At 45.8% G+C, this 27,408-nt stretch overlaps 1 protein-coding gene across 3 annotated transcripts in view; it reads left to right on the top strand.

Annotated features, from left to right (window-relative positions):
- Positions 1 to 27,408, top strand: part of ARHGAP8 (Rho GTPase activating protein 8) — a 929,058-nt gene that overhangs the window by 139,262 nt on the left and 762,388 nt on the right. For all 3 annotated transcript variants that reach the window (XM_078673848.1, XM_078673847.1, XM_078673846.1), the window contains exon 3: positions 24,311 to 24,451. In XM_078673848.1, the coding sequence (XP_078529974.1) occupies positions 24,311 to 24,451 (141 nt within the window). The remainder of the gene's footprint in view (positions 1 to 24,310; positions 24,452 to 27,408) is intronic.

The raw sequence follows: 27,408 nt of genomic DNA, 5'->3' as shown, positions 1-27,408 counted from the left end.
GAGGGACTCTCACAATAGCCTTGGGGTGCACATTTAAATTGAAAGCTTCGGCCCCCAAGAGAGAAGCCAACAAGATCTCTACTCTCCTCAGAAATAGGAATACTGAAGAACGCGTTCTTGAGATCAATGACCGAGAACCAGGCAGCCGAAGCAGGTATCATTGTGAGCAAAGCAGTTATATCTGGAACAACAGGAAACTGGGGTATAGCAATCTTGTTAGCCTCCCGAAAATCAATTACAAATTGATAGACAGGAGGCTGAGAAGAATCAGTACGTTTAAGAACAGGCAGAACAGGACTATTGCAAACATTTCCTCTTGTTTCTTCAACCACACCCTTCTGAACCAAATCATAAATGATAGCCAACAGAGCTCTTTCACCATCGCTGGAAATTTTATACTGAGGAATGCGTGGTACCTTAACATTAGGCTTGACAGTAATCACGTAAGGTGGAATTTGGAGCAAACCAACATTCGGCCCTGTAGCCCAAAGCATAGCTGGAAGGGAATGCAATTCGGGTGGAAGGTTGTCCTTAGACAAATACATAGGAGAAACCAAGTTCTTGCCTAAAGTAAGATGTACACCAGAGGGAGAACAGTACAGTGTTGCATGAAGACGTTTTAGTAAGTCCAATCCCAGCAAATTCTCACCGCAACCAGTCGTTAAAATGAACGGGTTCTCTAGATCATAAGGACCAATGGAAAGAGGCAAAGGGCAAGAAACCGGGTTATGAACTGGGGCGCCAGAGAAACCTACAGAAACATTTGTTAAGCCAGACAAAGGTTCCCCAGGGAGTTTATAGTGAATGATAGAACTTCTCATTGCACCAGTATCCAAAAGAAATGGCTCTGAAACACCCAATGCAACAACTTTAACATAAGGCCCATTCTGATCCACTGGAACTGATACGACTCCCTTACTTTGTCTATGGATGTCCTAGCTAGAATGAAAATCCTGATTCTCCCCTTCAACACAATAGTCGTCATTGTAATATTGTGCAGACTGAGTATTCTGTTGGTCAAAATAATTCGTGAAAAACTGAGAGGGACGCTGCGTCTGTGACGACGCACCCCGCCCTCTACCCCTGGGTGCTGACTGAAAACTACCACGGCCTCGTGGCCCTGGCAATCCACCATTACGCTGCAATAAAACCGGACAACTATTCTTAAAATGACCTATCTCTTTACAATAGGCACATTTATTAGGACCGAGTAAAGGTCGCGGGACAAAAGGTTCAGGTTTCTGTAATAGCCTCTGAAACTGGGGAGGCTGTTGAAATTGGCGCTGAGCAGAATGAGGGGGATAAGCCTGTTGTAAAAGAACCTTTGTTTTTAATTCTTTAGTCTTTTTCTCGAGTTTATCCTTTTCCTCCTTATCCCTATTCTCGTAATACTGAGCAGTGGCTAATATTTGAGCAGACGAAGAAACAGCCCACGAACTCTCGGAGTCTTTTAATTTATGCAACAATTGTGGAAGTTAATTAAATACGAATTTGTCCACAAATAATCGTTGTCCACCCTCAGTACTCATGTCTTGACCACTGTGGTCGATAAACATTTTCTCGAAACGGGTAAAGAAATCGGAGACACTCTCATCTTTCTTCTGTTTACCCGCAGCTAATTTATCCCAGTTAACACATAAGGCGGGCATCATCGTTTTCATTAAGGTTATGATCCTACCGGGCAATTCTGTAATCAAAGCATCGGGTTTAGCACCACCTACTTGTGCTGCATCTGCAGCAGTTATAGCAGGCCACGCACCACCTAAAGCTTGATCATGGTCCTCCTTACAAATCCGAGCCCATAATGCTTGTGGGACTACATTTCCCATCAACATATCAATATCGGCAAAATTCATGACTCACGCATCAACAGTCTGGGACAGCTCTTTATAATACCCAGCAGGATTTTTACGAGGATCCGGTAAAGACTGTTTAAGCGCCAAAACTTCAGACCTTTTCCAGGGGACATGTACCCATATACGCTGGAAATGAGCAGGGACAGCTGGAACAGCGCCTGCCTGTGGAACTGCATCTCTCCATATTGGAGGAACTTCTCTCATAGGATAATGTTTCACTTTTTGTCTTACTACAGGATCAGGTTCAAGAGAAGCCTGAGAAGAAAATAAAGACCTAAAGGTAACCAGTGTCCTTACGGCGTTCTCAACCTCAGAACCCACAATAAGTCCCTTATCAAACGTAGCCTGTACATCTAACAGACCCTAGGGAGCGAGACCCAAGTCCATATCCTTCCAAACTTTAACAAGACTATCACACATGACATTAAAAGCGTATCTCTGTCTGGGCTCATCCCACTGGGAAAAGGTGCTCATGATATCGGGCACACTATACTGTGGACCACTCGTGATCCATGTACGGGCAAGATAATCCAACACAGTTCGCTCGTCAGTACCTGGAAGTTGACTACGGGATTGTCTTCGAGAAAGAGCAGAAGTCAAGTTAAAAGATCCAAAGAGGGGGGAGAAAAGGCCAGAGACAGTATCGACCAATCGTCTTCGAGCTGTAGGGGAATCTGACAGTAGAACGGGAGACAAGGCATTAGGCAGAGCAGGAGGAGGGCTGATAGTTATAAGAGGAACCGAGGATAAAGGAGACTGAGGTATAGGACTCCCAGGAACGGCAAAGGAGGCGGGGTGGCAATACTGGAAGAGGTAATTGTGGAAGAGCCGGGACCTGTGGCAGACCGACAGGTGGCTGAACAAGTGGCAACAGTGGGGGTGCATTTAGCACCTTGTACATAGGGCGGAGGCAATCTCAACAAATGGGACATTAAGGGATCTTTGTCAAGATCCTTGCTCTGTGGGGAAGTAGGCAACACAGGGTAACATTTATCGATTGCCATACAGTGCTGTCTGTCAGAGACTTCAATCGCCTGATCAATCTCATTATTTTTAAACTGCTGGGCAGCTTGTATAATCGTCATATCTTTCTTTTTCATATCTCTTTTCGCCTGCTTAATTTCTCTCTGTTTGGCTTCCTTACGCCAGAGGCGGAAAGAGTCAAACATTGCCGGCCGGGCTTTTCTTTTGAACAAAATTGCTTCTAGATTATCTAGTATGTCAGACTCAAAACTACCATTTGTGGCCACTGCAGAACACCGTCTTTGTTTGTGTATCGAATCCATGCATCGTTAAAGACAATAGGACCAACACCATGTTTTGAATAGAGCTCATAAGTGGGAGTTCCAACCTGAGGAATTGGACAAGAATCCTCCAACCGGGAATCCCTATTACAACCGAAACAACAGAACGTCCTAAACTTACTAAAACCAGGCATTTTTAAAGTCACTGGTCTATTTGCAAACTTCAAGGGGATTTAGAGCAAATTACACAGCACAAACGTACTTACCCCTTGGCTTCGGCTATTGCAATAGTCGAATAATAAACCCTAAGAAAAACAAAGAAATGGGCGCTACCCACAAATACTTAAATAGATGTTTTCTCACGCCAACAGAGGTCCGTCTAACGTCTCGCAATACCAATCGTCACCAAAGGGGCCAAGGCAGGGCGGAAGTCAGGGCAGCAGTCGTCAGCAGCCGTCGAGAAGGAGTAGCCGCGCTGCAAAAGACCTTCGGTCCACTTCGACATGCAGGGGTCGCTTGACATGGTTCGGGAATCCTCCAGAATTTTCCTGCGGGTCTCCTCACGACCCTCGGGCTGAACCGCTACCACTGCTCCCGCCCCACGTTGGGCGCCAGTTGAAGAACCGGGCCTTATGGGCCTGGCGGCGCAGGGCACGCCTTAATCTCCAAGTTCACCTGCCTTGTCGGACAGAGATACGAGACACCCTGTTGATGGTAGAAAATCAGGTTTATTAGCTGCAGCTAAGCACAGTTGTCCCAGAAGTACAGAGTAGGTTCTCAGGAGACTGCCACTTCAATTCCGTGGTGCACAATCTTTTATAACACACATATTTACGACATGGATTCCCAATACATACAAAGCTAGCTAATAGGAGAAGTTGGAAAACAAGCTATCGAATATCCCAAATACGCCCTTCTTTCAGACTCTGTGTGTTACCCCTCCCCACAAGTTAATCAATGCTAGTGCCATAATCTAATTCGCAGGTGGCAGGACGTATTTGTGTGCCTCAAAGGATAGTTGTGTAACAAGAGAATACAAGGAGAGAATAGCGAAGGCCAGTCGGATAAGATAAAGTGAGGAAAGAATAGGAGAGCCAAATAGTCAGTCGAGACAGGGATCAATCAGCCCAGACATGGATTAGCAGACTCGGCCAGACCCTAACATCGGTTTCGTAAACAAGGGCAGGGGGTTACTTTTTAACAGAAGAGACACACAGCAGCTGAAAAAGGCAAAAACACTTCGTTCGCCGTGTCGCCTGAGTGAAGGCAACACAAAATGGCGGCAGGCCACAAAATGGCGGCCGAATACGGGACAAAGTCGGAAATCAAAGAACCTCAGCAGTAGCTCGGAGCAGTACTTCAAATCACTGGTCACCTTGCCTATGTGTTCCGCTACAAAAATGGCACTCAAGGTTGCAACAGTAAGTGCAGGCAACCGATGTTGCAATGCGGCGGAGGGTTGGAAGAAAAAAATACAGGGACTTCGTGACTCCCCCTGTGGAGCAGGTGAAATGGCTCGAGTGGCTAGGCAGGTGTGACTGCGAAGAAAAAGATGGCTGGATGGTGAAAGGTGAGAGTGGAGAAGAGGGAGTGCGGACTCACAAGCTGTACCATCACCTCCGCCGACCTCCTCCGTGCCCAGTGGTCACTCCTACAATGTCAATGGTCTCTAACACAGCAAGGTGCACCACGTGAAGCTCAGCAGACGGACAGGGCAGAAGGGGCAAGAGCTAGAGCAGGAAAGTTCTACTTTGAGACCTCAGTAAGACTCCCTACGCTGTCCTGACCAGTGGATTGGCAAACGATAGCAGACTATAGTGCCTTGACTTTTAAACCTGGAGAATAATTCTAATTATTTTCTATTGAAACCTCTGGTCCTCAACGACGAGTTCTCTAAATTCGGTTACTTGAGCTCTGTTTGTGACAGTCTGGTACACTTCAAAGCTGGCCATTGCGCTCCGTTTGAAGTGGCAGCAGCTTGGAAAATTTTCCTTTTTGTCTTTATTTTAGTGCTTCTCGTGGCTCACAAAATGCATTTTAATTTTAAGCGGTTGCCATTGACCTAAGTGGGACACCCATGTCTTCTATGTTCGGGGCTGCAAGGGTGCCCCTGCAGCCCTTGTGGTCCCAGCCAGCTTCTCACCTACCTTGGACTGTTCTCACTGCTGGTGTGGCAGCTGACTCCTGTTTCTTCCTCCATGAGGTAGTCCTGCTGCAGTAAGAATGTGAAACTGATGCTTGTGCTCTGCCCGTTCCAGCACGGAATGGTGCTTTGTAGCTATTTCAGCTAGGAGGCGCTGCCTGCATCTTCTCGCAGAAGACGGAAGTCACGCCCCACAACAGGTTTCGTTTTCAGCAGTGCGCGGAGTGGCTGGCCAGAGATGCAGTGGTGACGCGGGACTCACATGCCCGAGGAAGGCCCCGCGGAGGCTGCAGAAGTCCGGGAGTAGCGCTGAAGCAGGCTTAGTTGTAGGGGGCAAGGGGGCGGCGGGTGTGTGTGTGTGTGTGTGTGTGTGTGTGTGCGCTCGTGTGTGTGTGTGCGCGCTCGTGGGTGTGCGGGGTTGGGGGGTGTGGTGTGTGTATGTGTGCGTGCGTGTATGTGCGCTCGTGTGTGCATGCGTGTGCGAAAGCAGGGAAGGTGTGGCTGTGTGTGTTGGAGGCTTTCAAGGGAGACAGGATATGGTGAACACGCGCGCGACCTGATCCGATTCCGGCGTGCTGCGCGTGACCATCTCTTGTCTCCTTGGAAGCAGAGTGGACGGCTATAGGTCTTGCAGCGAGAGCGCGCTTCGTGCGCTTTCGCCAGGGCGAGACCTAACTAGGCTATGTTCCAATCAAATTCACTCAATGAGGAGCGTTCGCTTATTAAAGATGGTCGTCTGCTTTCTTGTTTCTGTTGAAGCACGCATGAACAGAATTGCTCTCACTTCATTAAGCAATCAGATAAAGTGCAGGACGCACGTTTTTTAATTCTGCCTCAAAATGGATTTGTGTTTCTTTCGTGATCGTGAAATTACAAGTGCCCAGGTTTTATAAGCCTACATATTTACACTAATATTGGTAAAGATGATTCTTTTCCCCACAAAAGATGTCTATCTTAACACTTAACATTAAATACATTTGTCTATAAAGGTTAACAGAAACAATTTCATTAAACAATTTTCCTTTTAGAACCAAACTATCACTCTCTCCCAAAAGCCATAAATTAAATGTACTTTGTAATGAAAATACAATCTATAGCACTCATGCTGAGACAAATATAAATGGAAATACTCATCTGCTCAGAAGCAGCAAACAAAAGAGGGAGAAGATGGAATGTTGAGGGGTTTATAGACTGAGTGTTCTGGATTTCTTAAGAGTCATGCAATGTTCGAATTCTGGAACTTCTAAGTATTTGCTGCTTGGTAGTAGTGAATAAAAGAGAATATATAATGCTAGCCTCCTGTCTTGCCATAAAATTAAGAATGTTGATTTTCTTACTAATGTACAGGGTGAGGCTGGCCTTTTGTTTTCGTTCACTTAGATAGGATGGATCATACATGGCTGTGAAGTACTCTACTCAAGAGTGTGATAAACTACCTGTTTTAAGGCTTTTGACCAAGCCTTCACAGCCCCATCAAATTAGGCCCCAGAAGCCATTTGTGTTCTGATCTTGGATTGTCAGCTTGAATGCTGCCCAACCTTTGACATGAATAGTCCTTTTTAGACCTCGCCTGACCCAGTGCATGCGCTGCTCTGCGAGATGTTTAGTAAGCAGGTTTTTAAAGTGCTACCGAAGGCTTTTGCTACATGACTGGCTGTCTGCTTCCCTCTCAGCTGTTCAACACTAGACTGCGTCCTCTTCAGTTTAGTTTTGCAGGCGGAGTCAATCCTTCATGTTTCTCAGCGGGGCTACCCCGTCATCCAACTTTTTCACAAACAGCATTTTCCGGTTAAGGGAGGATCCCCGACCCCCTAAAGACACTCCACCTTCGCATCAGTCACTGCGATCCTTAGCAGCCTTATTCGTTTGCTGGGGCATCACGGTCAGCCGGCTCGGCAAATCCCAGGACCCAAACCCACCAAGCACCTCTGCAGTGGTACGGAACAAGAGTAGGGTAAGCTTTCTGGCTTCAGCAAGCACCAAGAAGATGTTTTCCTTAAGATGGGTCTCCAGCTTTTAGATCGCAAATAGCAGCACTGTCGGCATTGTTTAAATGTCACCAGAGCTATAAATAATAACGGTGAACAGGAGCAGGTGGCTTGCGCAGCGTTCAAGCAGCCGCCATCTTGCTCCTACTTTTATATCAAGTATTGTCCACTCTTATGGTAGTTCACTTCTCTGCAGGTCTGCCCTGAGAAGAGACTGTTGTGATATGTGCCTTTGTGGGACACTGATGCTTGTCCTTTGACAGAATGATTAGTAGTTTCACCCTGTGAATAAGATGGCAGCGGTGTTGCCTTCATCATGAGTGAGGTAGTGGTGCCTACCCTGCAAGGTTCCTGCCCTGTGGTCCATGAAACAGTGTTTGCTTCCTGCCCTTTCTCATGCCATGCGTGCCTGCTCTGTGAGAGAGGAGGCAGTACTAATGCCTGTTCTGTGACTGAGTAGCAGTAATTTCTACCCTGTGAGAAAGCAGTTTTGCAACTTTCCTTGAAATGGTGCTGTGGTGCTGCCTACCCTGTAAGGTGGCTTTGATGTCTGGCACCCTGCACTCTGCAAGGAGGGATTTCTGTATGTGTCTGTGAAGGAAATTGGTGCTACCTGCCTTGTTACTAATTAGGAAGTGTTGTTACCCGTCATTTCAACGGCCACAAGGATACTGATTAGAGGCCATGCTGGGTCTGCCTTCGCTATGAATGAGGATTCTCTGCCATCACTCCTCCGCCCTCTACTAATGCCGACAGGGTCTAACTCCTTAACCACTTGTGAACACTAATCCGGCATTTTCCAAAAGGGATCCGGGAAACAGCACTACCACGACACTGGGGCATTAGCACACTCAGCCGCTCCCGCAGTGTAGAACTGTGCAGCAGCAACAGTACTGTCAGCTCGAGATCCAACTCCAAAGAGTCACCGTAGAGCCAGAATTGCCACCAACACTCTTGGCAGTCTCCACAACTCTCCGTAACCTCAGTCCTACAGTGGCTCAACAGGATTAATGGTCAGTGGCAGTAGCTCGGAGCAGTACTTCAAATCACTGGTCACCTTCCCTACGTGTTCCGCTACAAAAATGGCACTCAAGGTTGCAACAGTAAGTGCAGGCAACCGATGTTGCAATGCGGCGGAGGGTTGGAAGAAAAAAATACAGGGACTTCGGGACTCCCCCTGTGGAGCAGTTGAAATGGCTCGAGGGGCTATGCAGGTGTGACTGCGAAGAAAAAGATGGCTGGATGGTGAAAGGTGAGAGTGGAGAAGAGGGAGTGTTGAATCACAAGCTGCACCATCACCTCAGCCGACCTCCTCCGTGCCCAGTGGTCGCTCCTACAATGCCAATGGTCTCTAACACAGCAAGGTGCACCACGTGAAGCTCAGCAGACGGACAGGGCAGTGCACCCAGAAGGGCAGGAGCTAGAGCAGGAAAGTTCTACTTTGAGACCTCAGTAAGACTCCCTATGCTGTCCTGACCAGTGGATTGGCAAACGATAGCAGACTATAGCGGGACATGTACAAGCACACACAGCTCAACAATCAAACTTCCTCACCTGTGCCCCGCTCTGTGCCTGCTCCAGCCGCTCCAGTCTCTGTTCTAGCTCCACTCTGCTGCGCTACTGCCAGCCCACTTCCTTGCACTTCCGCCTTGCGTCTCTTGCTTTTCAGCCTCTCAATGACTCACCACCGTATCAGATTCATTTATAGCATGATTATCCGAACCAGATGTTATTTATACCTTTGAGTTTAGCTCTTTATAAATTGGGTTAATTTTGTCATGATTCATGAGAATAATTTACTTCCCCACAAATGTGTCCAAATTATGCATTAAATGTTATGTCTCTAGCCACTGTGCAATGTATCCCTTTGTGACCATTGAGAAACACCAGGGTTGCATTTTGTATCTCAATACCCAGATGATCTGTTGCCGTTTTATCACCTAACTTTAGAAGTTCCTTGTGAATTCATATATGGATGGAACACATGATACGGGATTTGTGGTGAACATGGCCATAGTACTGTTGGTGCTACTTCAGTCATTACACTAATCCCAAAAATAAAGATGACTATAGAATTAACCTTGTTTTCCGTACATGGAAGTAATACATGATACGGGAGACTAGACGTCTCTCTTGGTGAACTTGACAATATTATTACTGGATGTCACCTTAATCATTACACCACTCTTGAAAATATTGACTATAGAATTAATGTTTTCTCTATTTTTACATAAGTTAATTAACAACACTTTTCTTTTATTTTTAATGTTTGCTGTTTACAATAGATGTTTTGAATTTATGATACATGGTTCTTCATAAAAGTCCAAACAATTAGGTAGGACTTCATCAATTAACAAGACCATGTGTTACCAACATTTATCTAATTAAAAGCACAATTGAGACCTGAAATGCTGATTGCTTACGTTGAAGGAATAATTATTGAAGTGCTTTTCTGCCACATTCCCACATGCATATGTTTATATTAGATCTCTCATCAATTTACTGAATCTAATACTAATTGGCTTCAAAAAAATTAATTACAGCACCTATGTTAACGGCATCTGACTTCTAATTCACACAATACGAGTTGTACATTGTAATATTGGTTACATATTTCTTTAATTTTGAATAAAGTGCATTGACTTTTAAACCTGGAGAATAATTTTAATTATTTTCTATTGAAACCTCTGGTCCTCAACAACGAGTTCTTCTAAATTCGGTTACTTGAGCTCTGTTTGTGACAGTCTGGTACACTTCAAAGCTGGCCATTGCGCTCCGTTTGAAGTGGCAGCAGCTTGGAAAAATTTCCTTTTTGGCTTTATTTTAATGCTTCCCGTGGCGCACAATGCATTTTCATTTAAAGCGGTTGCCATTGACCTAAGTGGGACACCCATGTCTTCTATATTCGGGGCTGCAAGGGTGCCCCTGCAGCCCTTGTGGTCCCAGCCATCTTCTCACCTACCTTGGGCTGTTCTCACTGCTGGTGTGGGAGCTGACTCCTGTTTCTTCCTCCATGAGGTAGTCCTGCTGCAGTAAGATTGGAAAACTGATGCTTGTGCTCGTTCTAGCACGGAATAGTGCTTTTATCAAAAGGCGAAAGGCGCACTCATTAAAATATCACATCAGACGATGCTCTTAGTCCAAATAGTTATCTTCTTTATTTTGGCAATTTTACCAGGCAAGACACACAGCCAACGCGTTTCGTTCCTTGACGGAACTTCGTCAGGGCATGCACTCAACTGCGTACGATAAACCAGTGAGTTGATGAGTGTATTGGAAGTCGCGGGTGGAAGACACCTGCTTCAAAAAAATTTTGGAGATACACTTGTGAATAATTGATCCAATGATACTTAAGGAATGACAAAAGGGAGGCGCTTTATTCGGCTCCTATGCGGTCATGAAAGCTTGCAACACAGTGTCTCCAAAGATGCATGCGAAGCGGAGCAAAGAAGACGCTTAGTTCGGCTCCTGTGTGGCAGTGTGGGCTTAATCCAAGTCCGGAACTCCCGGCATGGTAACAGGGAAAGAGTAGTCATAAGGTTCCCATTATCGTTCATATTTAAAGCCCATGTAAGCTTTCATGACCCTCTCCTTCTCAGTGTTCTTCCCTTGTGTAGGGGTTTAAAAGTGGGGGTTAAGATTTCTAGAAGGTGAGCCCCTCAGCCATATCCAAATACGTCACATAATACCTCCACCCCTGACAGACACTTCATAGGAGCACACACTGGCTGGTCCACCCCTTTACAGGGCATGATTACATTTTTAAAGAGGGCAAAATCGATAATGCTGTGCAATAGTTTTATCCTTGTCTTGAACTCTGCCCCTATCTGCCACTGCATACTGGTTCCTTGCCTCCAAGTCTTCTCCAGTGAACCCCTTGTGTGGTTGGTGCCAAAGGACTGCTTGTCTCCTTTGACCATTTGAAAAACATAACATAACATGCGTGTTTGTTTAGCGCAAGCTAACCCAAAAGGGTATCTTAGCGCTGGAAAACAGATGTTTATTGGACATTTTTAAATGCAGGGAAGGAGACTTTAATCTTTTCTCTGTGTTGAACCAATGCAAAGTTAATATATTGATTCAACTTTCACCTAGAGAGGGAATTCGGTAAAGCACCACAGACCTTCCAGTATATCACTACAGACACACACTAGTAAAAAAGAAACGGGGGTATTTATTTTGGTAACAAATCAAATCAGAACCAATTTCCTCCAGGTCCCACCTGTGAAAGGCTACCTGTGCACAAATAACGGACAAGGTTAGACAGTAGGCACTCTTGCTCAGCCAGCACACATGTGTACTCGTGTTCTCGTGTAACCAGCACAGAGCCTCTTACGCCTTAACATAGCAGTTAACCTTATTTTAAAAGATGGGCTTTGCAGGTTAGTACTTACGTCCATGTTAGCAGAATCTTGTAGTGAGTGTGACTCAGTGAGATCCAAAAGCCAGGCATCCAACTTCAGATATTGTAAGAGGGATCTAAGCTGGCAAGAATCACTCTCTAACACTAGTGTACTGTTAGCACTCTGAGTACTGTCAAAAGACAAGTCATGGTATCTTCCAATATTCCTACAGTCACTGGAACTCCTTTCAGCCGGTTTCATGTTTCCTCTGTTCTCGAGGCAGATTTGTTTTGTTTTAAAAACATGTTCTTTTGAAATTTGCATACAAACAAAAGGTATGGCAGATACAAGCATTGCAGTCTGTATAGACAGTTACTATTAAATTGTGGAATCGCTGTGCAGTGATCCCTAATGTAACAATGTAGCATAACCCGTTCAGAAGTTGCTGTCAAGTCCTTTTGTCCGCTAGCAAATTGTTCACAAGTATACTATCCGAGCCTACACCAAGGACCAAACAACAAATAGGCTACAACCCCTTTCAGCATACAATAGGGGTCTCAAGTGTTCCTTTGGCCAAGTTACCAGGAGACTATGTGATCATCTCACAGTAATGTACCCCCTTATTGTCAATTAACTGGCGTTGTTAATATCTTGTTGCTCAGTTTCTCCATTCGATTAGCCATTAGCTCGGGCGTGTGGTGATTACCTAGGAGTAGTGCTACACAGTGACATCTCATCCTCTGTCCGCATTGTATTCAACAAACCCTTCCATGCTTGTGCACATTCCAGGGACCGCTTCCTATTTTGACGTCTCTGAAGAGATTGATACTATTGTACTCGGCCCACCTGATAGGCTCCCCCTTCGACTTCTCCACCCGTGGGCCCACTACTGACTTCTATGTAAGCATTGTTTGTTGTATGGCCAGGGTCAGAGCCAAAATGATGAACCTAGACATGCGTTTCTTCTTGATCGGGCGTGGGTATAGACCCAACAGACACGTGGTAGGGGATAGCACTATATTTATCTGTGGTGTCATTAAGTAAGGAAATATCTTCCACCCAGTATTCAGTAAGATGTATGCATTCCCAAACCATGGGGGAACACCCCCGCTCCCACATAGTACCACACTTGGGGCATGTCGCCTAGGCATGTGGGAAGAATTTGTTTTTCTTATCATGCGCATGATAAACCCTGTATATGAAGTAGAAATGAATTCATTTAAACTGTGTGTACTGAGAGACTCTCTGGACAGCATCCAGCACCTTAACCCAATCCTCCTCTACCATTTGCCTTTAAGTGCATTCAAGGGAGTATTTATATCTGCTCTCAAAGTTCAATAAAGTCCAGAGACGTCCTTGTATTAGCTTGGGTGGAGCATATGACATCCCTGATATGTCTTAGGTTCTACCTCCCCACTCCTTCCAGTGTTTCGTAAGCGCTGCCACTACTGCAGCCCCATGCTAAAAGTTTCCCAGCCTGGAGGTCAACATCCCCTCTTAAATCCTCAAAGGGCAGGAGTTTGTCGGGTCCGCAATGGAATGAAGGCTGGGCCTGACCAGGGAAAACTTCCTACAGCCTCTAAGTGCAGGGAGTAAAGTCCCAGAGTCATTCTGCTTTGTGAATTCTTTTCACTAAAACTAAAAAGTATGTAATCTGAGTCCAAGAAAACATGGTGCCACCTTGGCATACTTTTCTGCCTTCCATGCACCCGCAACACCAGTGGCTGCACAAAAGATAGCATGATCGCCACCAGTCGGGCGGAGATCCGAAAATGTGTTGGGCGGTCCTCTGCCAGGGGAGCTGAGGCCAAGGCATTTGTGGAATGCAAGCTAACAAGATGCCTGCCGATATTTAAATGACCCTGTAACACTGCAGTCTTCCAGGGAGTCAGTTCATGAAGGTGCATTAGGACAGCTGTTTTCTCTCAAACAGGAAAATCATGGCTTATTTCTTCTCTCTTTTTGGGCTTGAACTAAGACTACTGAGCAGCAGTGAAACATGAGCAGTGAAACTGAGCAGCAGTGAAAAATTTGTTTTTTAAAGAGGCCCCTTTAGAATATCATTGACCATTATACCTACCAATCTATAGATGTATATGTGTCCCTCTACCCCTATTTCTAAACTGTGTGACATAATTCAAACATTTTGCTACTTACCTTATGGTTGTGGGTATCTCACGGAACACATTCTGCAAAATATCTGCAGCTCTTTTGGTCAAGTGGGCATTGTTCTTGGACAGTAATCCCTCCCTCAGCACTACAGAAGGTCCCTCCTGTGGGGAAAAAAGAGTCCCTGAACCTACCACAGACGGTGAAACATCTGACCAGGCAGGCATGGAGTAAAGGGGGGAGGTGCACAGCAATACCACCCCACCCGCGCAAAGCATCTGCCTTTATTGTCCAGGAAGCCTGTATAACCCTACCACAGAGGTATAATTTTAAAGCAAAAATATTTATTTTCATTTTTTGTGATAATAGAGAAAAGATATAACAGTAACACTGCCACAGAGCTTTCCACCTTATAGTGACGCCCCGACCTCTTTAATGACCTGACTGTAACCCTTGACAGTTTTGGCAACTGGGTTTCCCAGGTGGTAGAGCAATTGTCCCCTGCGACATTTCCTAGGCGCACCAGGGATTCCCTTTCTAAACCTTGGTTCTCAACCGCTCTTAAAACCCAGAAGCAACTGTGTAAAAATCTCGAACAAAAATGGAGACTGGAGTATTGTCCGATTGCTAGGATACCCCTTAGAAAGTCTCAAAAGGCCTATTATGCATCGATCACTCAAGCTAAAAGCTTTTACTTTGCTGAATGCATTGCCCTGTCCAAGAACAATGCTAAGGAAATCTTTAACATCATTCAAAGTTTCCTCTCTCCCAGAGCGGAGGCTATTAACCATCCTGCCTTGTCTGGCTGGTGCGAAGAACTCTCAAGCTTTTTCATAATAAGATCCAATCTCTCCAAGCTAACTTCAATATCGGCAATAGTCTCTAAGCAGGGAACACGCCCCATAGCTGGCTGCCCCCAGCCTCGCCACCTACATTGGTGACCTTCACAGCCATCATTCAGCCAGACTCTTTGGCAGTCCTCAAATCTCTTAAATCTGGCATACCAGCAGACCCCTTTCCGTCTAGACTGCTGTCTATGGCCGCAGAGACGATCAATCCTGTGTTAAATCTACTGATCAATTTCTCCCTTACCACAGCCACGGTGCCTACAGCCTGGAGCCAGGCCAAAATTGTCCCATTGCTGAAAACACCTACTCTTGACCCCACCATCCCACCCAGCTATCGCCCTATTTCCCTCCTTCCTCCTGTGGTGAAAGTTTGTGAATAATTGATTAACAGGCAACTGTCAGATTATGTAGAACTTCACAGCTTGCTTCAACTGGCACAATCTGGCTTCAGAGCCTCTTACAGCATTGAGACGGCTCTGGTTGAAGTCGCTGAAGTCATTTGGGAAACTTTGGATTCAGGAAGTAGGGCAGCCCTGATTCTGTTAGACATATCAGCGGAATTTGACACCGTGCCACACTCCCTACTCCTGGACCGTCTCCTGGAAATTGGAGTTTCGGGGTGTGTTTAGAGGTGGTTGAAATCCTTTCTTGAGGGCAGAACGCAAAAAATCTGGATTGCCTCTTTCTCTTCCTACCCCCAGACTGTGACCACGGGAGTGCCACATGGGTCCACTTTAATCTCTCTTCTCTTTAACATCTATGGCACTCCCCTGATACTGATGGCTGAGGAGCTCGCTGCCAAGACCATCGCTTATGCTGATAACACCCAACTCCTCTTCACATGGAAGAAAAATGACTTATCCACCTCCCTAGCTAAATCCTGTCTATCAGCCGTCTTTCGAAGGCTTTCCGCTGCCCAGTTAAAATGCAACGAGGAAAAAATTTAGATGCTTCTTTTCTGGAACTTCCCCCCTCCGGAAATCGTTCTGGCCAGTCAAATCTCCCATGCCGACCTCCGAGGGCCAACCCACAAAAAATTTAGGAATCTGGTTTGACGAGAAGTTGAACTACTCTACTCAGATCTAGAAGCTTACATGTCAGTGCTTTGGCACACTGACATCCATAAAAAAGTCCCTCCCTCTTCTCCCTAGGTCAGCAAGGGACACTGTCCCCCGTGCGCTGGTATCCTCATGGCTCGTTTATGCCAATTACTTGTACGTAGGTTTTCCCAGCTATCTTCTGAATAAACTACAGGTGGTACAGAATGCTGCTGATATAACTAGACTAGCTTGAGACAACACTTGCATGACCTACACTTGCTGCCTGTGATGGAGAGGGTAAAGTTTAAATCCCTAGTCCTGGCACATTCAGCTTTCTATGGACATGGTCCTGCTTACCTTCGAAAGTGCTTCAGGTTCTATTCTCCCACAGGCAGCCAATTTGCTTCTCGCCCTCGTTCTGAGATTTCGCCTTAAGAGAGTTGGAGGGAGCTCTCTTGCTTTCGGGGCAGCTTCGACCTGGAACCTTCTTCCCTTTGACCTCTGCAGCATTCAGGATCCCAAGCTCTTCAGGAAAAGGCTTAGACTTTTCTCTTTAATTAGCATTTCTTTCTGCCTTCCTTCCGCCACAGGTTTACGCCGGGATACTCTTCTGAGTGGCTGTGTGCGCTACAAAATCCCATTAACTGCTGAACTGCGGCGGCAATTCCACTGCGGTGCGGCGGTTTAGCAGAGTGGGCGGGGCCGCGTCTGACCACGGATGTGCACAGCACTACGGAGGTAGTGCCTGCGACGGCCGTTGGCCGACAGAAGCATGCAAGGGGTTATCATAACATACAGGTCAGGCCAATCAAAGTTACAATTTTTCAGGACCAGACTTTGTCATTGTCTCACCCCGTGTACAGTTGTTAATACAACTCTGTAATTGTGTGTTTCACACAAAGACATCATGAGATATGAAGGCCTGTGGGAAGAATATTTCTACTTCATAGGTATGGCCCGATCGGAGTAACTCCTGGCACTGAAGCATTCACAAAAGGTCACTTATGATGTAGTAGCGAGTATTATTTGACAACTCCTTGTGTCGGCGGGGTACTCTGACAGTTTCAAGTAAATGTCAAGTTAACACCGCTACCTTGAAAGGAAAAACAATAGTGGTGAAAATGCTAAGAGACCAAAGGAAAAGCTTTCAGAGGGAGCTCTCTGTTCATGCAGGATCTCATACAGATTGTTATTAGTTCATTCTGTCTGGAGCAGAGAAGTGAGCGCTGCTTCAAACAAGCATTTGCAATGCAATAGGTCTCGCATTAGGAAAGTTTGAGCTATTGGTATTGGAAATTACACATTTTTTTATTTATGTGTTGGTTTTGAAAATAGCGAAATTAATAGCTTTGTCATTTACAATGCCAATGGTTTTAACTTTCGCAAATGTGACGATTATAGCATTTGTAATGCAATATGTGTTGTATTTACGTGACTTAGATGTATTGATATTACAAATAACAATGGCTTTTAATTTTTTTAAATAATTAATACTTAAATAAAAGTTATTGTAATTTATACTAACAATAGCTTAAATTTTTGTAAATAACTTTTGTAAAGATTATGTTCAGTGTATTTTATTGTGACGAAAATCCAAGAACAGAAGTGAAATATTAACATCTTTTTGTGACATTTGTAATAAAGCTTGAAACATTGAGAGAACATATTTGAACCAGTTGTTGTTGAATGGTTGCACAGATTGATGCTGTGGTGGCGCTGAGTGATGTTGTGGTGGCGACGAGTGATGCTGTGGCGTTCAGTGATGCTGTGGTAACGCATAGTGATGCTCTGGTGCCCCTGAGTGATGCTGTGGTGGTGCTGAGTGATGCTGTGGTGATGCAATAGATATAGATAGATAAAGTGTGGAGGGTCTCGGACTTGACAACATACCACAACAAGGCGGAGGTGGAGAAGGGTACAAGGCGGAGGGGGATAAGGGTGGAAGGGTGAGGTGGAGAAGGGTGCAAGGGGGAGGCAGAGAAGGGTGCAAGGTAGAGGGCGAGAAGGGTGCAAGGTAGAGGGCGAGAAGGGTGCAAGGTAGAGGGCGAGAAGGGTGCAAGGTAGAGAAGGGTGCAAGTCGGAGGGGGTGAAGGGTGCAAGGGGGAAGGGGAGAAGGGTGCAAGGCAGAGGGGAGAAGGGTGCAAGGCAGAGGGGAGAAGGGTGCAAGGCAGAGGGGAAAAGGGTGCAAGGCAGAGGGGAGAAGGGTGCAAGGCAGAGGGGAGAAGGGTGCAAGGTAGAAAAGGATGCAAGGGTGCAAGGTAGAGAAGGGTGCAAGGGGGAGAAGGGTGCAAGGCAGAGAGGAGAAGGGTGCAAGGCAGAGAGGAGAAGGGTACAAGGCAGAAAGGAGAAGGGTGCAAGGGAGAGATGAGAAGGGTGCAAAGGGAGGGTGAGAAGGGTGCACGGCAGAGGGGGAAAGGGTGCAAGGGGGAGGGGGAAAATGGGAATAATGTACTAGGAGGCAAATATTTGGTTCAGTATTTAAAGATGTGGCTTAACAGCTAGAGCGGCTGACTTGCAAGCTTTGGAACCAGGTTCGAGTCTGGTGGGAGGCTCAAGCACCCTGTGATTTGGGGCAAATCCTTTAACCTCCCCGCTATATAAAACTGCAACAACAAAAAAAGTCCACTCTGAACATGTGTTTGGGTGAGACACTGCTCTAAAGAGATCCTAACATAAGATGGCGCTGTCACTGCGAGGCTGCGTCTTAACTGTGCCTTATAGCATGGGTCGGTATCACATGTCAAGATAAATGCCATCAGCCGTGACTTGGCCCTTCAGAGTCCACAGTATCCTATATACCGGGACATGGCAATCACCCGATCAAGCCTCGATCCGGCTGTAATTCTACCCAAAGCACCTCCTGCAGAGCTCAGACGGTATCACACCTTGGATTCTCTTTCTTCTCTAAAGAAAAGTCCCTAGCCCGTCTGCGCCCGTCCGCGGCCGACCGGGGCCAGGGGCCCGGACCCCTGTATCCCTTGCGAGCCACGTGTTGTCCTACACTAGTCAGAGGCTGAAAGACCTTTGCCCCCCTTCACTCACGGCGTGCCGCCACCTGATGGAGCCACTAGATTTGGGTCCATGTTCTCACTGCACATTCAATGAGAGGTGTGTACGGCTGGATGCCTCTGACCCTGAAGAGATGATTGTAAAGGGGGGGCTCCTAAACTGCAGATCCCTCAGTAAACATTCTCTCCAATTATGGGATCTCCTACAGGATGAGGCCCTGAACATACTATTTTTAACGGAAACCTGGTTAGGAGAACATTCGGATCCTGATATAGTGAATACTATCCCGCCAGGGTATACCCTCCATAGACTCGATAGAGAAAAGGGAAGGGGAGGTGGCATTGCCATCGTTGTTAAACTCCCTCTTGAGTGTGTCTTGAAACCAGTAAATATAAATAACTGTGAAGCTGGTGAATTCAGTATTAAACTGACCCAACGCGAGGCAATTTCGGGCATCCTAATATATAGACCTCCCGGGTCACTGGGTAACTTCCGAAGTAGTTTACTAGAAAATGTCACTCAGACTGCGATCAAACACAACAAAGTACTAGTGCTGGGGGATCTGAATTTACATCTAGAGGATCCCCTACAGAAGGAGGCTGAGGATGTTCGTTTAGTCCTAAAAGAATTACAACTGGACTTGCTAAGTGTTGCTGCCACACATGAGAGGGGTCACTGTCTAGACCCTATTTTTGCCAGCTGGGATATGATAAAGGCCCTTACCCCATGTTGGCTCCCTTGGTCCGACCATTTCTTGGTCCCTTTCCAATGTTTTTATAAGGTACAGAGGGCCACTGAGATTGGGACTAAGAATGGTATGAGACGGAAATGGAGACATTATTCTCAAGAGACCTTCATTAGAGCCATTCAGAAGGCACAACTACCGTTTGCTACGGATAGTGATCATGCCAATAATGAATTTAATCAGCTTGTGACTGCCACCCCGGATGAGCTGGCTCCCATGTGCATGGGTAAAGCCAGAGAAGGTAGACAACGTACTGCCCCCTGGTTTACTCAGGAACTCCAGCAAATCAAGTCTAACTGTAAAAAACTTGAAAGGAGCTGGAGAAGGAACCCTAGCGAACAGGGAAAAAACAGCTACAGCTTAGCACATAGAAGCTATCAGTACGCGGTACGCAGAGCTAAAGCTAAATATTTCCAGACACGCATTGAGGTAGCCGAGAGCTCCTCTCGCGAACTGTTTAAAATATATAAGGAAATATCATTAGTCTCCAGCTCAAATATCCCCCTAAGTGCCACTGTGGAGGGATGCAATAGAGTCGCTGACTTCTTCTCTCAGAAAGTCAAAGCCATTTATGCCTCCTTCACTCAACAACCGGGAAAGGGCATAGACTTTAGAACAGGTGGTTCGCTAATGACCCCTGACTCTTCTCTGCAAACCTTCGAGGTTCCTTCCGCTGATAGACTAGTAAAGATCTGTCATAGCGTGAAGTCCGGTTCTCCCAACGACCCGGCCCCTTCCTGGGTCATCGCGGAGGGTCTTGTTGCCCTGGAACCACACTTAAGACATGTTTTACAGACCTCTTTCTCCACTCAACGAGTTCCGGAGGAGTGGAAGAAGGCCATAGTACTGCCAATAAGAAAAAAACTGAATGTAAGTATCGAGGTGCTGGAAAATCTCAGACCCATTTCCCTACTGCCATATGTGGCGAAAGTGGCTGAGAAGGTGGTCAACGCTCAGCTTACGGAGCACCTGGAGAGAGGGAATATACTTCATCCGTCACAATCTGGATTTAGGGCGGGCTACTCAACCGAGACAGCTCTCCTACGTGCCACTGGGACTCTGAGAGCAGGGGCAGATGCGGGACATACAATGGCCCTGATCATGCTCGACCTCAGCGCAGCTTTTGACACTGTGGCGCACTCCATCCTGCTACAGTGTCTTAACGAAGCTGGGGTCGTTGGTCCCGCACTGTACTGGTTGCAGTCATTTCTCACAGGAAGATGCTTCCAGGTACAACAAGGGGAATGTCGCTCGGTAGAGATGCCACTAGATCAGGGAGTGCCTCAGGGCTCAGCTTTGAGCCCTACTCTTTTTAATTTGTACATGGCCTCCCTGGCGAAGGTGGTACAGTCGTTCGGGGTGGAACTGGTATCATACGCCGACGACACCCAGCTGCTGATCTCTCTATCGCAGAACTCCTCCAATACCGCCACGAACTTTAGATCTTGCATGCAGGCGCTAGCTGAGTGGATGGACTCCCACTGCCTAAAGCTTAACGGCTCTAAGACAGAGGTTTTGGTAGTGGGGGGGAAGAGCAACAGTTGGTCAGCCGAGTGGTGGCCTTCGTGCCTTGGCCCTACTCCAACGCCTTGTGAGGAGGCGAAGAACCTAGGAGTCTGGATCAATCCCACCCTCTCCTGTGAAGGCCATATAAGGCGTCTTGTGGGCAAGTGTTTTGGGGTACTAAAGACCCTAAATAAAACCTTGGACCTATTACCTCTTGCGGCTAGAAGGACACTGACGCAGGCACTGGTGACCTCGCGGTTGGACTATGGAAACATCCTGTTCCTAGGGTCCAACGAGGGCAGCCTTGGCCGCCTGCAAGTTATCCAGAATTCCGCCGCTAGACTGGTGCTAAGAAGACCCAGGAGAGCTAATTCTCAGAAGGCTTTGGATACGCTTCATTGGTTACCTGTGAAGAAACGCGTGCTGTTCAAATGCCTCCTCTTCTGTCATCGAATTGTCTGGGGCAGGTCGCCCACCTACCTTAGGGACTTAGTCAGCCGCTATGAACCAACAAGGACCCTCCGGTCTGAGGGCTCTGGGCTGCCCAGGGTCAGGAAGGCCAGAATGGGCGGACGATCTTTTGCGCTTCAAGCAGCTCAACACTGGAACAAGCTTCCTCCTGCCCTGAGATTGGAGTGTAGTGAAGCGCTGTTCAGGGCTAAACTTAAAACACTGCTTTACACAGTGTAGGGATAGAGGCTCTAACTTGGTGCTTGGTAGCAGCTCTTAACGCGGGGACACGCCGAGATGGCGTTACTGTGCGCTCTATAAGCTCTTTATTATTATTATTTTACCTCGTCATAATTATTCCTGCTGAAATGAACTGGAGTAAATCCTACTTGTAAAACTCACCCACCGCGGATGCTCCGACGTTGACATCCTTTAGGAGTGCCCGGTCTCTTGTTTCTTTGCCCTGAAGAAGTCCATTACTGGACGAAACGTTGTGTGTGTTCTATAAAAGAATATTGTGAATAAAAGAAGAAACTAAAAAGCAAATAAATTATGGACACGGACTAGTTATTACTGTCTACTTTGTGTTGATATTAAGCGGTGCACATGTGCAAATCAGTCTTGACCCTGATCCCCAAGGGAACAATACAGCTCATACAGCCAAGCCAGGTACTCCCTAGAGCAGAAAAAAAGCATCCTAAGACTGGTTTCAGGGTATCACCCCCTCATCATCCAGGCTAGCTTGAATCCTGTCGGAAAGCGAGCACGGAATCCACATCTGGGCATACTTTTCGCCTGGGGTTACATCACTTTATTGTGGTGTACACGTTTGTGGAATGTTCCCACTAACAACTTCTTCAGTCCTGTGAGGGATAACTGTAAGCTCAGATGGGCATGTTTCTGGGGTGGGCTTCATTTGCTAACAAGAGGCTGAATGCCATGTTGCGTGTGCAAGGTCGGCTGGCTAAAGTTTTATGCCATTGTGAGAAAGATTATGTAGGTCTTGGGACTATCTCAGCAGGGTGTGCAACGCAGGAAAGGTCACCTGACGCAGAGTGTGGATTTTTAGCCCAAATGAGAGATACAATATAACAGGAAATGCTGATTCCCAAAGCCATGCTAGATCAACTTACATCAAAAGGTCATGTGGATGGATATTTCGAGCACGCAGGCCTTGGGCTCTACTATGGTTCACCCTGAACAATCTTAATGACAACAAATAAAAATGAAGGAACCTGGGATAAAGACTTGTCAACCCTGTCTTAACCTCCACCACCTTTGCCCAACCTGACACACTGCCCCCATCGTAACCCTAGAAAGCACCCTACCCAACCCCTCTATCAATGCCTAATACAGAACTAAGGACATTGCGTTTCTTACCAGTGTCGTAAATGTCCAAACTTAGTGAAGCTAATAAGTCTGATGTTTGAGGTTGGGGTGATTTTACCTTACCCTTAACACCGGTGCCATACACTCAACTGTCATACAGAGATACAATGTATCACCCTAAATCTATACAAACCGAATCACAAACTACATTTTCTCAAACTCAGTCAACTGTCCCCCACAAAAAAAACCAGTAAGAATGGTCCATTTTTGAAGGAAGTAAAGCTTGAACGGGAAAGACTCATTGTGAAATAGACAAATCCCGTGCCTGTCTATATTAGCAATTTTGGGAAACACGGTAATCTACTAAAGTCATAATCCACATAATACATAAGACACGTAAATGTGTAGGCGGGTAGCAAACCTAAAGATCAACAGCACAACCCATGAAGGAGCTTTTAATACATATGTACCAGGTAGCCTTTTGATGCAGAAGACCTTAATATAATTCACAAATATATAACGCAGTCAGCTGCCACCTATTAGAAATCATCCCAGTGCGGACATAAAAGTTGAATGATAACAGTCTAGGTGGGACAATAGTATAAAGTGCCTGATGTGCATCCTTAAGCTAGAGGCGAGTTCGGATGGCAAGTAGGACAGACTAGGTTCCTCCAGCACTCAGACACGAGAAAACAAGACCAATTCTGTTTTTAAGCAGCATTTGCAACAATGGAAGCCCAGAGTCTCTTTGCGTTGTGGGAGCACCAAACTGACGAAGGCCAGTCAGCAAACACCAGTGATACAACAGATCAGTTTGTAAGGCACAATCCACATAGGATATAAAAAAAGTGTCAGGCGGGCAGCTCGGCCACAATTAATCTCCAAAGTCCCAGTATTTCATGTTTTCATTTGACTGAGAAGAAAATAAAGGCCGCTGAACAGATGTGCATCAATACTGCAAGCTCCGAGATTCTTTTCACCTGCCACCGCTCACCTAGGCCCTTTTTTTGCCATTGTTAATGGAAAACGCTAGACAGTATTCTGAAAGGTCACGCTAAGTGAAAGAATCGTCAGCAGCACAGCTGGTACGAAGACTTTTTAAACAACGCTTCCTCCATAGACAAGCATTGGCCGCGCGGCTGTAAAAGTAAAGCCGCACGACCGCTAAATAAGAAAATAAACAAAAAAAACACGCGAGTGATGACGCTCGTGGTGTGCACGCGCGTTATCCCAAATGCTACTTTGCGGCGATCAGCTTGCTGTAACGCGCGCGCTCTTGTGCGCGTTCTAGCAAGCTGATAGCCGCAAAGTAGCATTTCTCAGAGCCCCACTTAAGGTCTCGGCCGAGACCAGCGCATGCGCTGGATAAGCCCGAGACCTAAAAATTGTTATTGGAGGTTCATGGTCAACAGCAGAAATATGCTATGTGCTGCTACGATTTTTTTAAACAGCAGATAAAAGCCAAGGTATGAACAAAATAGAATTGCTACATGTGTAATTGTTTACAATCAGGGTTCTATTTTCTTGTTTCTTTTGCACAATTGCTGGACATTCCCTCAGGTTCCTGATAGATGTTTTACATAGATATCCATACCCACAGTAGATTATCGCTTTCTATACGTTGACTGACTGTCGTTTTGTTTTGCCGAAAAGTGTAGTAGTTGTCAATCACTTTGCTAAAAGAAGTTTCTTTTTTCCAGAATTACAGAAAGATGAGGAAGAGCTTGCAGTACTTGGAGTGGAGAATTGTACGTTAGCACCAGTTGCACATAAAGGTGCTGATCTAAGCATAAATCACCCGTATTATGATGTTGCACGGCATGACATCATACAAGTAGCAGGTAGGTTAATGATATGCAATTTAAAATCTTACCATGGAATAAGACGCCTTTGCCATGGCATTTTTTGTTTTACATTTTCTTTGACTTTTTATTTAGTTGTAAAACAAAGAAATCACATGTGACTTCTTGGCCCTAAGAGCACGACAGGTTTGCTACAATTTCAGGCTAATATAGGGAGTATTCTCTGCTCTTTTCTCCTATATCTCAAAAATGTGGTTTCCAGATGGATCTGAATTGGCAAGGAGTTGCACAGTCTACCTGCCGATACTGAAAAGGCTCAGCCATAAAGGTAGAAGGTCTAAGGAGTAGAAGGTCTAAGGAGCGTACCCAAAATGGGGCAAATTGGCAAAGCCCACCATTGAACACAATTTAGCAGCAGAGATGTCTCCTGGCCATAAATGTATTGTGTACTAGGTACAGTGTTTTAAACTGAATGTAATCTGTCATCTGCAGACAGTTTAATGAGGCCAATCAAGGAATTAGTTGAACTCTATGCTTGGCAGTCTTAGCTGCAGTGAATTACCAAATCTTGCTGACATAAAATGATTCACTATCACTTTGTGGCAAAAGGTGATGAGATAGAGTGTATGTTTTAAGAAATGTAATAAAAAATAACACTAGTGATTCCTGTATAAACAAATGAATTTCAAGGTTTGATATATTGATATATTATTCGTGCTACCTATTAGTAATTTCCAATGATAAGTATTTTAATGCACTGAATTGTTGTATAACATGAAGACATCAGTGCATCTGTTAAACAGAGATCATCCTTAAGTAAAACTACTACTCTCACTAATTCACAGCCTGAAGCCTGCGGCAGTGACCGCACTAGGACGGGAGCTCACCCGGGAGTATTTATTTACTTATTTACTGATTAATTTCGAAAAGCACTGCATGCTGTCTTTTCGTTACTTCAGTGCACTTGTGACATCAGTTGGTGAATGGGAGTAGAGTGCTTAATATTCATACATGTCCATTGCATCTCATTGGATGGACCTTTCCCACACTTTGGTGTCATTTTGCCAAAATCATATGGCAGTGGCTTAGCTTAATTAGTTATAGCCCAGTAGCAGGACCAATGACAGGTGAAAGGAGGCATGATTAATAGTTCATTTGGGTAATGAGCATACTATTAACATGTAAGCATGGAAATCCATTTGACTTATCAAAACGCATCACATGGTTTAACCCAGACCATTTGTTCATTCAGTACTCTAGCCAAAAAGTGAAAACGAAAAAAATAAACTTTGCGCAAGTGGCTGTCTATTGTAAGTTAAATATTGCAGATCAGTAATCTATGCGAGAACGGGAAATGCTTTAGAACAGCAATTTAAAAATGGAATCATTCAAAACACTATACTTTCCGTCCAACTTATCTGTCCTTCATAATTATGTGAACCATGTTGCCTCGCTAATAGACGTTTGAAGTTCCTGGCTTTTCCCAGTTGTCCTGTCTTCATTTTCTACAGTCCTTTGTGGCTCCGCCCCTCCATTCTAATACATCCCCCCAACTTAGACTGATTACTTCCTGTCCTGCTTTGCTGCCTGACCAAGGCCAGGCACGTTTTCCAGAAGTCAGGGAAGGTGGCTATGTTAAGGGCAGGGCTCCATGACAGCTCTTGCCAGTCTACCCGGAATAAATGTGTTGTTGACTGAGTCCGGGCAGTGATGAATGGCTGCTGTCTAACTAAGCTTTGTGCTGTCTCTGCTGCCTGTGTATGTGGGAGCAGAAAGAATGGCATGGCATAGCACACAGAAGATCTCCAGGAGAGGGACCAGATACTACTTCAGCAGCACTGTGGAGTGGAGGTAGCTGTATCCCTGCTCTGTTATAATTTCTGGCTGTTGGGATTGAAGACATGTCAGGGAGGATGCACTCCCATAAAGTGAATGATATCAGAAGATGAAGCAGGTCTCACTCCCACTCTACATTGTCTTCCTTTTCTCCCCAGTGCAGCAGGACATCAAGGGAAGAATGTACCACAATTGCAAGAGTAAGAAATTGGGTTACTGGTTGATTGGGGTGTGAGCCCTGGTTAAGCAGTAACCACATTCCTTGTTAGGGTAAGGCACAAGCAAACCCCAAATTAATCTGGGCTCAACCCCCTTATTGCTTGACATAGAGCAGTCAGGTTTAACTTAGAGGAAATGTGTAAAGTATTTGTTGTGCAAGACTCAAAACAGTGAAAACACCAGACAAAAAGATCGCACACTGGGTTGGGAAAATAGAGCCTAATGTAATAAAACAAGACTAAAATGTTAAAAATCCATTCAGTAGAACTGTAGTTGCGAATTTTTTAAGAATAAACTGTAAAATAGTGCCTAAAAGCTCAAACGCCAACTGGTGATATCTGGTCTCGCTGGACAAGGCCAAAGTCAAATATTCAGACTGTTTGCGATGTAGCGCGGGCGGATACAGTCCCATATTAGTCCAGCTGAAGTTTACCTTCTCAAGTTTTGTGCCATGAGTACTGAAGAGGGTCGCAAGGAGAGGGTTGCGGGTGGCAGTCTGCTTGGTGCAGAGAGCATTCCGGGCATTGTGGATGAGCTGGCTGGAGCTTCACGTTGACAGTCCCCCGCAAGCTGTCGAAGCTGCATTGCAAAGAGATGGGCTGATGGCAGCTCACGCAAACTTTTGGTGTGAGCTGTGTAGTTCCTAGGCGAATGGCCTTTTCGCGGTTGCGGAGAGCCCAAAAGATTAATTTAAAAAACTCAGGAACCACACCAAGGGTCCAGGGCTTGAGAGGCACTACTTGGAGGTCAGAATTCCCCTGAAGACGGGTCCAGTAGTTGTTGGGGAGCCTTTTATGTCTGTGAGGCTCAGATCAGCAGACTCGCCCTTTCAGTCACTCTCGGTTTCTGAGTTCAAGATGTAGTGGCGGGTCGGGTTCTTCTTCTCCAGGCAAGAGGGCAGCAAGTCAACACAGCAGGGCAGCAGTTCCTCTAGAGCAGCA

Source organism: Lissotriton helveticus, chromosome 1_1 (assembly GCF_964261635.1).
Source record: "Lissotriton helveticus chromosome 1_1, aLisHel1.1, whole genome shotgun sequence".
In the NCBI taxonomy this organism is placed as follows: Eukaryota; Metazoa; Chordata; class Amphibia; order Caudata; family Salamandridae; genus Lissotriton; species Lissotriton helveticus.
Note: the sequence above shows the minus strand (reverse complement) of the source record. Positions and strands in the feature narration are given on the sequence as shown.